The sequence below is a fragment of the Psammomys obesus genome, unplaced genomic scaffold (genome assembly GCF_907164565.1).
Source record: "Psammomys obesus unplaced genomic scaffold, mPsaObe1.curated_primary_1811, whole genome shotgun sequence".
NCBI lineage: Eukaryota > Metazoa > Chordata > Mammalia > Rodentia > Muridae > Psammomys > Psammomys obesus.
Genome location: NW_026596158.1, coordinates 329,852 through 342,242, shown reverse-complemented (window position 1 = coordinate 342,242; position 12,391 = coordinate 329,852). Strand labels below are relative to the sequence as shown.

Below are 12,391 nucleotides of genomic sequence, written 5' to 3'. Positions count from 1 at the left end.
TCTTCTTCTTCTTCTTCTTCTTCTTCTTCTTCTTCTTCTTCTTCTTCCTCCTCTTCCTCCTCTTCCTCCTCTTCCTCCTCTTCTTCCTCTTCTTCTTCTTCTTCTTCTGACTTTTAGTTATAAAATACAGACTCACAAGCTGTGTGCGGTGGTGCACGCCTGTAATCTCAGCACTCAGGAGGCAGGGGCAGGCAGATCTCTGTGAGTTCGAGACCAGCCTGGTCTACAAAATGAGCCCAGGACAGCCCAGGCTACACAGAGACACTCTGTCTAGAAAAAAAAATAAAAATACAGATTCACTGGACAATAAAAAGGTGGACCCGGCAGAATGTACTCAATGGCTGCGCTCATCCTGAGCTAAGGGCACTTGGAAATCAAGGCAAGAGGGCTGCTGTGAATCCAAGGGTGGCCTGGGCCTTAGAGTGACCCTGTCTCAGAAAACCAAATACAGGGCCGGAGAAGCGGTTCAGTGGTGAAGAGCCTTGGATCCCCTTTTAGAGGGCCTGGTTTGATTTCCAATATCCAGGTGACATCTCACAACTGTCTCCTACCCTGGTTCTAGGGGATCCCACTCACTCCTTTGGTCTCTGTGGGCACCACGCATGCACATAGCACACACACATGCATGTAGGGAAAGCAGCCCTGTGCATAAAATTGAAACCAATAATTAATTTTAAAATTAAATATGAAAATATCCAACATGGTCAATGTATTACCCAGGAACTCCGTGGTTAATTTTATCATATTCTCACCTTATTTGATGCTTCCCTTTCTTCATGGCCATGACCCCAAATATAAAGTGGAAAATTCCAGAAATAATAATCACATTATCATATACATTTCATTATATCATATTATTTTCCTATTCTACTTAATTAATCCAGTTATTTTGTTTTGTTTGCTTGCTTGTTTTGAGACAAGGTCTCTCTCTGTATCCCTGGCTGTGGTAGAGCTTGCTGTGCGCGCCACCTCACAGGTAGGCTGCTGTTTTTCGTGGGGTGGATGGAGGCTGAGATAGTCTTACACGGCCAAGTCTCACCTTGAACTTCTGGTCCTTCTTCCTCTGCATCCCACGTTCTGGTGCAGCCGGTGAATTCAAACATTCAACCTTTCTAGTTTTAAGCTGGACACTCTGGTCTGGAGAGACTGAGGCAGGGGGACGGTGAGTTCAAGGCCAGCCCATGCGATAAAGTTAGAACCTAAAGTTAGAACCTGTGTCAATAGGTGAATGAGTCAGTAAATATAAGATACCCGAAATATTGCTTATAATACAATATGCTACATAAAGAAAAACAAAAAGGCTGGGCATGGTGGCGCATGCCTGTGATCCCAGCACTCAGGGGTGGGAGGCAGAGGCAGGCAGAGCTCTGTGATCCCAGCTGGTCTACAAAGTGAGGCCGGGGGCAGAGGAACCCTGTCTCAAAAAACAAAAACAAAACAAACAACCCAAAAAACCAAAAACACCCCAAAGATCCAAGCACCAAGCATGGCGCTCACACTTTTCATCTCTGAATTTGGGAGGCAGGAAGATGGAGAGTTTAAGGCCAGCCTCAAAGCAAGTTCAAAGCCAGCCTGCGAGGAAAGAACAAAGAGAGAAAGAAAAACAAAGAAAGGAAAGAAGGCCAGAGAGATGGCTTTGTGGGCGGGTATCCGGTGTGAGCCTGAGTTCAATCCTGGCATTCAAATCCCGTTTGGTGGAGGGAAAGGACTTCCACAGATTGTCTCCCGACCTCTCCACATGCGGGCTGTGGCACACGCATGTCCTGACACTCATGGTTCCCTCACTGCCCCTCTTCAAAAAAAGAAAGAAAGAAGAAGGGGTGGAGGGAAGGAGAGGCAAGGAAAGGGGCGGGAAAAATGCTTGGTGGGTTAGGGTGCTTGCCAGATGACCTGATTCCACAGACACACACACCGGAAGGAAGTTGGTCTCTGATCCATTCAATAAATAAATGTTTAAAAATACTTAAAGAGAGAAACAAGGCATGGTGGTGCACGCCTGTAACCCCGATACCCAGGGCGGCAGAGGCAGGTGGATCTCTGTGAGTTTGAGGACAGCCTAGTATCAAACAGATCCAAGACAGCCAGGGCTCCACAGAGAAACCCTGTCTCAAAACAAAAACAAGAAAAGAAGGAGGGAGAGAGCCTGCAAGAATCACACACATGCACGCGTCACACATGGATAGATTCCTAAAGATTTCGCTGTGAGCGAGTGAAGCAGACAGTGGACTTCCTCGGCTCAGCCAGGTTTTGGAAGCTGTGTCTACTGGAGATACGGCTTTGGACATCCCTGTCTTCAGGGGCCCCACAGGCTCCGTCGTGTCTCCTCCTCCACCTCCCACAGTAGCCAGCCGCCATCGTACTCCTTCCTGGCGTTGACTAGGCAAGCGAGCCCTCTACCCTGCCAGCTCCGCCATCTTACTGTTAACTCCTACCACCTCCCCAGGACCCCCCCCCGCCCCCGCTCTTCCAGCTTCCGCGCTGGTCCAGCCTCGACCCCTCTCTCCTGGGTCCCTTCCCCAGTCTGGCTGGGCCTCTGTTCTTCCTGCTCCCTCTGATGAACCCTCCGCACAGGGCCAAGGAAATCCCTAGAACGCAGCTCTCCTCTAGGCCCTCCTCATCCCTACCCCCCAGCGGCTCCCCAGTGGCCATGCGTGTGTAACGGCCTCACTTACTGATCAGAGTTCTGCGCCACTACGACGCCCACACCGTTGCCACTCAGATACTGCGTGGATGAATGAAGGCATGGGGTCAGGACAGCAAGCTGGGAAGGGTCCGCGTGGGAACGCTGGCTAGGAAAACCGTGACGCGCAGGCAGGCCACCAGTGGGCGCGCAGCGGCAGGGGGTCGGGGGCGGCCGGCCAGAAGCAGGGCCCTGGGCCTGCAGGAGCCGGGAGGGCGGAGGAGGGGCGCCGGAGCAGGGGGTGGGGCTCCTGGGAAGGCTCCGGCTCCGTTCCTTCCAGACGAGCGAGAGGCTGTGCAGAAGAAGACCTTCACCAAGTGGGTGAATTCGCACCTCGCGCGCGTGGGCTGCCACATCGCCGACCTGTACGCCGACCTGCGAGACGGGTTTGTGCTCACTCGGCTCCTGGAGGTGCTCTCGGGGGAGCAGCTGGTGAGCGGGCCTGGAGGGCGCGTGCGGGGTGGGGGTGGGGGTGGGGGATGAGGGCTGGGTGCTGACCAGGGACCCCCCACTGGGGAGGCGGGGCTTTGGGAAGAGGCGGGGCTTGTGCGGGGGGAGGGGAGGGGAGCGGGAAGGGTGTGTCTGCTGGAGGGGCGGGGCTCCCGAGGGAGAAGGGGCTGTGTTGGGGGGCAGGGGAGGGGTGCAGCGGGCGCTGTGGAGAAGAGCGCAGCGGGGACAGCCGAGTTAGGAGGTGGCCGGCAGCGGGTCTGTCAATGCCGGCAGTCGGTGGACAGAGGGAGGCAGGGGGTTGCAGTTGTGGGGCCGTCGAGGTTGGGATGGTGAGGCCCAGGTCTCGGGTGTCCGGGGACAAGGCAGTACTGTATGAGTTTGGTTTGGGCTGAGGCTGTTTTTGGGTCGCAAACAGTGTGATTGTGGTTGGGCAGCGAGTCGCTGAAGGACGTGAACCCGGAACTCCCCTAGACGTGAGGGACACAGCTACATAGGAGCAAAGCCCAATGGCAGGAACTGAGCTACCAAAAAAAAAAAAAAAAAAAAAAGGGAGGGGGCGGGGCATCACCATGAGGATGTAGGCAGGCCAAGAGCTCACTGGAATGATCTATCAGTGATAAGAAACAAGGACTTGTGGAGGGAGGGGGAACGAGGCAGCCCAGGCTAGTCTGGTGGCTCCGGCTGGCCTTGAACTCAAGGAGGATGAGTCAAGGGGCGTGGCCTTGGCGATGAGGGAGGCAGAGCCGAGGGCTCCCTGCTCTTGGCCAGGTCCCCATCACTCACGGGTCCTGCTGCCCTAGCCGAGGCCCACTCGCGGCCGCATGCGGATCCACTCGCTGGAGAACGTGGACAAGGCCCTGCAGTTCCTGAAGGAGCAGCGTGTGCACCTGGAGAACGTGGGCTCGCACGACATCGTGGATGGGAACCATCGGCTGACGCTGGGGCTGGTCTGGACGATCATCCTGCGCTTCCAGGTGACCCGTGACCTCTTCCTTACTCGGTTCTAGACGCTGACGTTTAACACACACAAAGCCCTTAGGAAGCATTAATCAGCTCACTTTACCAATGAGGAAGCTGGTGCGTTTTTAAATGACGGTGTGCGTGTGTGTGTGCGTGTGCGTGAGTGAGTGTGAGTGTGTGAGTGAGTGTGTGTGTGTGTGTGTGTGCGCGCGCGCGCCAGTACACGCGTGAGGAGATCAGAGGACAACTTTCAGGACTCAGTTCTGTCCTCCCACCACGAAGGTTTTGAGGCTCAAACTCAGCAGTCCGAATTTTTGTTGATGTTTTTCAAGACAGGGTTCTCTGGCTATCCCGGGTGTAGCTCTGGCTATCCCGGGACTCACACTGTCATCCACGTTGGTCTCCAATTTGGAGACCCACCTGCCTCTGCTTCCTGAATGCTGCTATTAAAAGTAAATGCCACCACTGACAGGCCTTTTGTGGGGTGGGGCAGTTGAGACAGGGTTCCACTCTGTAGCCCAGGCTGGCCTCAGACTCTCCGTGATCCTGTGACCTTGGCCTCCTGAGGGTCGGGGTTGCAGGCATTTAGGTCGGCACCCAGCATGGTGGCTTTAATATTCTCAGTTTAATATTCTCAGCTGCGGCCCAGATCAGGCGATCTTGCTCCACTACGGAAATGCCTCCCTGTGATAAGGAAGACTGACAATGAACATGGATACAGCAGGCATGTAGGGAGAAAGGAGCATCTTTAGGCAGAGGAAATTACCTCCCCCCCCCATGACCTGCTTATAAGTCTGGGGTGTGGGAGGGGCAGGGCTGAAGAGAATTTCATTTTTAAAGCTTTACAGAGACAAACAAAGCTACGCAGGAAAGGAGATTATTTTCAAGCAGTTAGGGGTATAAAATATCACATTAGCGTTGGTCAGATCTGGGCCAGAAAGTAACTGGGATGCTGATGGCAGAATTACACACAAAAGTAGAGGGTGTGCCAGGTAATGCACCTGCCTTCCGCGAATGAGGCCCCAAGGTCAAGCCCAGGAGAGAGGGGCAGAGGATGCAAAGAGGAGGTGGGACGAGCCTTGCACGCTGGAAGTACCAAAGAAGGGCTCATGAGGAGGAGAGAGAAACCTCCGAGCGCTTAGCCGAGCTCAGAGGTTAGCAGTTTAGGTTTTATTTTGTCTGAGATGGTGACAGACTACTGATTATTATCATTATTATTATTCTTTGAGACATGGCCACTTGTAGTTTAAGTTGGCCTTCAACTCTCCAGGCAGCTGAGGATGATCTTGAACTTCTGATCCTTCTTGTCTCCCAGGTGCTGAGATTACTGGTGTGTGCCACCATGCCCAGTTTAGAGATTTTGTTTTTTTAATCAAGGGAAGATGCACAATCAAACCTAGGAAAATCTCTGGATTGGAAGAAGAGGGCACTTACCCAGCATGCACAGCTTCATCTATGGTGTTATGAAGAGGGGGCAGGGCAGCCAGATCAGGATCAAGGTGGGGTATGAGAAGAGAAAGCAAACAGGTAAAACAAAACAAGAAAGAGGTCTGAAAGGAAAGCCACTCAGGAGGTGGGTGGCCAAGCATATAGACATATTTTACATATATGAATACTTAGCCTGTATGTGTGTGTTCACCACCTCCATGCCTGGTGCCCTCGGAGGTCAGAAGAGGGCACTGACTCCCCTAAAACTGGAGTGACAGGTGGTTGTGAGCCACCACGTGGGTGCTGGGAATAGGACCCGGGACCTCTGCAGGTGCGACAAGTTCTCTTAACACCCTGAGCCATCTCTCCACTCCTATTATACCTGTTCTTAAAATCATGTGTCTCTGCTGGGTGTGGTGGTGCACGCCTGTTATCCCAGCACTCAGGGAGGCAGAGGCAGGTGGATCTCTGTGAGTTCCAGGCCAGCCTGGTCTACAGAGTGAGTCCATGACAGCTAAGGCTACACACAGAAATCTTGTCTGGAAAAACCAAAAAATAAAAAATAAAAAAGTGTCTCTGTACGGCTCTGTGCATGTAAATGCAGGCTCTCAGAGATCAGAGGTGTTGGCTCCCGGTGGAGCCGGAGTTCCAGGCAGCTGGGAGCTACTTGAAATGCGAAGTAGGACCTGAGCTGTGACCTCAGTAAGAGCAGTCTGTGCTCTCCACTGCTGAGGCATCCTTCTAGCCTCCGAGAAAGCCGGTGTTTGAGCCCAGGATCCAGTCCTCAAATACCCCCTGAGACCCTGGCATCTGCTCTAGAGTCTAAGCCATTAAACACTCTATCCAGGGTGCGGAGACAGGAGGACCCCTGGGACTTGCTAACCACATAGTTTATCTGAATAAATGGGCTTCAGGTTCAGTGAGAGACACTGTCTCAAAAAAAAAAAAAAAAAAAAAAAATCAGAACTTGATAGAGTAAAACTCCTGACAGAGACCTATGATGCAGTCACACAAAGGTTCATGCATACTTGCCCACACACATACATACTCGAACACACATTTACACTGAAAAAAGATTTCTTTTTACTTGATTTTTGTTTGTTTTGTTTTATGTCCGAGACAGGGTTTCTCTGTGTAGCCATGGCTGTCCTGGAACTCACTCTGTAGACCAGGATTGCCTTGAACTCACAGAGATCTTCCTGCCTCTGCCTCCTGGGTGCTGTGATCACAGGTGTCCGAACAGGTGTCCGCACCCTGCTCGGCTTGATTTTTGTTTTTTTTGAGACAGGATGTCATATTGTAACCCAGGTTGGCCTGGAACTTGTGATCCTCCTGCCTCAGGTCTTCCAAGCGCTGAGATAACAGGTGATGTTTGTCTAAACACCTGGAGGAGGACTGTAGGTTTTTTTTTTTTTTTTTTTTTTTTTTTTGTGAGAAAAATGTTCCAGGTATAGGGAACAGCCAGTGCAAAGGCACTGAGGCAAAAAGTTGCAAATGCTCTAGCAAAATGGTCATTGATGAGTGTGGCAGAGTGAGCTGATGAGAGCAGGGTCAGAACTTCATGAAAGGAAGGTGGGAGGAAGTTTGTTTTTCCCCTAAGTGAGACAGAATCATAGTGGTGCAACCTTGTGGCACAAGCTTTTAATTCTAGCTGCTCAGGAGGCTGAGGCAGGAGGACTGTAAATTCTAAGTCTGCCCGTGCTACAAAGTAAGTTCAATGTTAACCTAGGTAACTCAGATAGATACTGTTTCAAAACTGAGAATGGAAAAGAGCTTGCCTAGAATCTGCTAGTAACAGGCTGGGAGCATGGCTCAGCAATAGAGCCCCTGCCTAGAATTCTTTAGTGAGGGGCTGGGGTGTGGCTCAGTGGTAGAGCCCCTGCCTAGAATTCTTTAGTGAGGGGCTGGGATGTGGCTCAGTGGTAGAGCCCCTGCCTAGAATCCCCCAGTGAGGGGTGGGTGCGCTTAGTGGTAGAACCCCTGCCTAGAATTCTTTAGTGAGGGGCTGGGGCTGGGGTGTGGCTCAGTGGTGGAGCCCCTGCCTAGAATCCCCCAGTGAGGGGCTGGGGTGTGGCTCAGTGGTAGAGTCCCTGCCTAGACTCCCCCAGTGAGGGGCTGGGGTGTGGCTCAGTGGTAGAGCCCCTGCCTAGAATTCCCCAGTGAGGGGCTGGGGTGTAGCTCAGTGGTAGCATGCCTTTGTAGCATATGAGAGGCATGTGGTATGACCTAAGAATATCCAACATCCCTCCTTGTACCACGTGGAGAGCTGACTGTGCAGGGAGACCAGCATGAAGACCACCAGACTGGCCTAGGCAGGGGGGGACGGTGGCTTGAGTCAAAGAAGTTACCCACAAACTCTTTGCAGGCTTCAGGAAAATGAGACCTGAATTGACCCCTTCCTCCCTAGCTCGTGGACACCAGCCCACTATAGGACTACTCACAGTCCTGAATCCTGCCAGCTTCCCCTGGCACCTTCAATAGCAGAAGGGGTAGTGCCTGAAGTCACGTCTGTCTGTTCACAGATTCAAGTCATCAAAATCGAGACGGAAGACAACAGAGAGACCCGCTCAGCCAAGGACGCTCTGCTCTTGTGGTGCCAGATGAAGACAGCTGGGTGAGCGCCCCCTCCTCGCAGGCAGGTGGGCCCACAACCTTTGGGGTTCGCTCCAGAACAACAGCTTAAGGAGACATGCATGTCCTTTGTCAAAATGTCTGTCCCAAACTGGTAAATTAAGTGTTTCTCTGACCCTGGTGAACAAAGCCTTCCAAGAGTTTCAAAAGCCAAGCTCAAAGCAAAGCTGGTAGCATCCTTGGGAGGAGGCATGGAGGAGCCAGCTCGCCTTACAGCACCAGATCTGGGTTTGATCCCAGGAAAAAGGAAAACAAAACAAAAAAGGAAAACAAAACAGAATCTCCCAAACAGCAATGCCGACAGAGGTGGCTGTGCCCAGCCGGGTCTGGTCCCCTCTAGTCCCGCCTCCCTCAGTCCTGCCACTCAGGATATTTAACAGGCACTAATGCACACCCCAGCATAGGTGTGTCCAACCCCGGCCTCCTTGCCCCCATCAGCCGTGCCCCTCCATCTAGGGCTCTGCTGCCTGGGCCGTGAAATTCAAGGTCTTTCTATGCGACTGAGAGGAGGGGGTGGGGCAGGCTGGACCCCCACCGCTGTGGTCTACCTATGTGGGTCATGGCACATGCTCCAGGGCCCCACGGCTCGGGGGAGGGGGAGCGAGAGGAACAGATGGGAGGGAGGTGGGCTTTGCAGACCTTACCCTGCCACGGCTCTGTCTGGTGAAGCCATCTGTTTCTCTTGTCTGTCTTTACCTCAGTCTGCTTTTCCTTGAAGCTCTCGCACCCATCCTCCACTTTCTTCCTTTCTCCTTCTGCTCTCCTGCCTTCCTGTCTCTCTCCCCTCCATTTTCTCCCCATCTCTGATTGTCTCTGTCTCCCTTGCTTTTTTCCCATCACCTCCCTTTTTTCTCATTTGCTTTTTTTTAATGTCCCTGACTTTCCTCTTCCATATATCTTACTAATTTTATCTGTCCGTCCGTCCCTCCATCCATCCATCCATCCACCCATCCACCCATCCACCCCTTGATCTTTGTATGCCCATTGAACGTCCACTGTTTGTTTCCTCACTCCTACTCTCTCCTCCTGACTCACCTCTGCCTCTGTCTTCCTCTTCCCTCCCCCCCAGCTACCCGGAGGTAAACATTCAAAACTTCACCACCAGCTGGAGAGATGGCCTGGCCTTCAATGCCCTCATCCACCGTCACAGGTACCACTGGGCTCTGCCCTCCCTCCGCACATCCCTCAGGCACACACACCTGCACACACACGCACGCTCACTTCCCATTGCATATGAGTCTTTCACTCTTTCTCCGAGGTACAGTACACATACCCACACACACTCTTGTCCAGCTCACACCCCTGGATCCATGTGCACCTTGCACAGATGTGCGTGGACACACCCAAAGTGGGGAACTCACTCCATTGTCGTAGTTTGCTTTCTACTGCTGTGATGAAACACTGACCAAAGTCAGTTTAGAAAGGAAAGGATTTCTTTCATCTGACAGCTCCCAGGTCACACTCCGTCACTGTGGGAAGTCAGGACAGGGACACAGGGCAGGAGCCTGGCAGCAAGAACTGAAGCAGTGGCCAGGGAGGAATGCTGCTCACTGGCTTGATTTTCTGCCTGCTGGGGATGGTACCGCCCACAGTGGGCCGGGCCACCCCACGGCAATCATTAATCAAGAAAAGAAGGTCGGTTTGATGGCTGCATTTCCTCAGCTGAGGTTGCTGCTTCTGAGACAACTGTCACTTGTGTCAAGTTGACGAAGAACTAGTCAGCACACGGGCAGATACCCAGACTGTGAGGGGCTGGAAGTGTGGCTAAGTGGTAGAGCCTTTGCCTAGCACGTGGGAGGCCCATTGACATGCACATCCAGGACTGGGACCCGTTCCTGGTGGACTGTCCACTCTGGAATATCCCCAGAGCCCTGGATCCCTGCACACTTGTGCCCCATGGCCTAACACTACACAGGCTGAGGGCTGAGTGTCCAGAGACATGACACTCGCATCTTAACTTACCAGATGACAGATGGGGAGGACTGAAGTCTAGTCTGGAAGGAGTTAGTTCAGGTGTGGCCAAAGCCAGCACGTGTGTACGTTCTCCAGTCCCCAGCCTCACACATGCGTGGGTGGATCCAGACGTCTTCCTCCCAAGGAAACCCACAAGCTGTGTCTGGGCCAGGGTCACCAGGTGGCACTCACAGAGTGCCTTCTGCACCCCAAGCACTGGCCCGTCGCCCCCCCCCCCCCCGAGTCCTTCAGTGTTCACTGGCCCAGCAGGCCCCTGCTCTTCTCACCATCCCCATTCACAACCGGGCACGCCTACAGAGAAACGGGGCACTGAGGCAGAGCGCCACAGCCGAGGCGCGGCTGAGCTGGGCCTCAACCCGGTGGGCTGGCTCCTGACCGCACAGGTCTAGCCCTGACAGGTGATGTGAGCGGCCTACCCATACACATGCCCTGAGCACCGCCTGATGCCGCATGCAATATACATACCTATGCATGTATGTGTGCGTACCTACACGTGTGCATCCTGTGCACGCCCCCCCCATACTGCTATCCCTCATACCCCAGCAGAACCAGACGGGGTGGCGCTCGCCTTCATCCCTTTGATGAAGACAGTCTGAGCTGCACAGCAAGCTCCAGGACAAGCAGAGCTACAAAGAGAGAGCCTGTCTCAAAAGTCCAGACACACACACACACACACACACACACACACACACACACCCCAGAAGGCGCTTGACACCCAGCCCGGTGGCCTGAGCTTGTTTTTCAGAACCCATATGGTTGAAGAAGGATTAACCCCTGAAGTTGCCCTCTAACTCCCACATGAGCTGGCGTGTGTGCCACCCCCCCCCCCCCCCAGTCAATACATGTAGGTTACAAAAACAAGGTAAATATAGCTGGGCGATGGCAGCACTCGGGAGGCAGGGGCAGGCAGATCACTGTGAGCTCGAGGCCAGCCTGGTCTACAGAGTGAGCCCAGGACAGCCAGGGCCACACAGAGAAACCCTGTCTCCAAGAAACAAAACAAAACAAAACAAAAAGGTAAATTAATGTGTGTGCCACGTATGTACATGAGGCCTGAGCATGACATACGTCTCTGAATGCCCCTGAGCACACACGGGTACCACAAGCGCACACACCGTGCCCTGTGCTAACCATACAACACATGGCTGCACAGACAGACTCACAGGCGGGTATCACAGGGGCTCCTTGCTCAGAGCACGCATGACAGAGACACTGTCCGTGTGCATAGGTAAATACACGGGAGCACATGCTCCCACATGCCCTACCCAACTATGCATGCCCGGCACATGCTTGCCTAGTCCCCCAGCACGTGCGCGCGCGCGCACACACACACACACACACACACACACACACACTCACACACACACTCACACACTCACACATCTCCTCCTCGGCGCGGTTGTGCCCCTCCCCTGGGTGGGGCTAGGCGAGGGTGTCTCTCCACCTTCCTGCCCACTTGGAGCCTGCCTGCTGCCTGCCTGCTCTGTGCCCCTGCCCAGGCCTGATCTGGTGGATCTCAGCAAACTCACCAAGTCCAACGCCAACTACAACCTGCAGAGAGCTTTCCGCACAGCCGAGCAGCACCTGGGGCTAGCACGGCTGCTGGACCCCGAAGGTGAGCCCCTTCTGGCCCCATCTCGGATCCCTCCTAACTCCACTGTGAAAGTAACCCCACCTCGCCCAGGGCCACACCAGAGCTCGTCATTCCAAATCCACCTCACTCCCCAAGCCCTTCTCACCTCCATTCCTCTGCCATCATGTCCCACCATGTCCTCCCTGTCCATTCTCAGCCACAGGCCACTTCATCCCGATATGCCCTGCCTCTCCTCACCCTTGATTCCATCTGCAAAGCCCAATTTTTGTCTCCAGCCCCAGCTTTAAACCTAACACCCTCTCCAGTCCTCAACAATATCTCCACCCACAATCACAACACCTCTGACTTTCTTTCTTTCTTTCTTTCTTTCTTTCTTTCTTTCTTTCTTTCTTTCTTTCTTTCTTTCTTTTCTTCTTCTTCCTCCTCCTCCTCCTCCTCCTCCTCCTCCTCTTCTTCTTCTTCTTCTTCTTCTTCTTCTTGTTATTTTGGAACTAAACATTGAACCTAGGACCTGGCACTTGATAGGCAAGGGCCTACCACTGAGCCACACCCCAGCCCTTCACTGGGGGATTCTAGGCAGGGGCTCTACCACTGAGCCACATCCCAGCCCCTCACTGGGGGAGTCTAGACAGGGGCTCTACCACTGAGCCACACCCCAGCCCCTCACTGGGGGA

At 53.4% G+C, this 12,391-nt stretch overlaps 1 protein-coding gene and 1 long non-coding RNA gene across 2 annotated transcripts in view; one reads left to right on the top strand and one right to left on the bottom strand.

Moving 5' to 3' along the window:
• Sptbn4 (spectrin beta, non-erythrocytic 4) overlaps positions 1-12,391 on the top strand; it is a 90,380-nt gene that overhangs the window by 13,152 nt on the left and 64,837 nt on the right. Inside the window, exons 3-7 of the mRNA XM_055595000.1 lie at positions 2,961-3,112; positions 3,931-4,104; positions 8,041-8,132; positions 9,219-9,299; positions 11,623-11,738. Coding sequence (XP_055450975.1) covers positions 2,961-3,112; positions 3,931-4,104; positions 8,041-8,132; positions 9,219-9,299; positions 11,623-11,738 — 615 coding nt within the window. The remainder of the gene's footprint in view (positions 1-2,960; positions 3,113-3,930; positions 4,105-8,040; positions 8,133-9,218; positions 9,300-11,622; positions 11,739-12,391) is intronic.
• LOC129667380 (uncharacterized) lies at positions 7-2,825 on the bottom strand. Its single transcript, XR_008718724.1, has 3 exons — positions 2,673-2,825; positions 1,040-1,212; positions 7-270 (listed from the first exon to the last, which is right to left on the bottom strand). It is a non-coding gene; the product is annotated as an uncharacterized LOC129667380 (long non-coding RNA).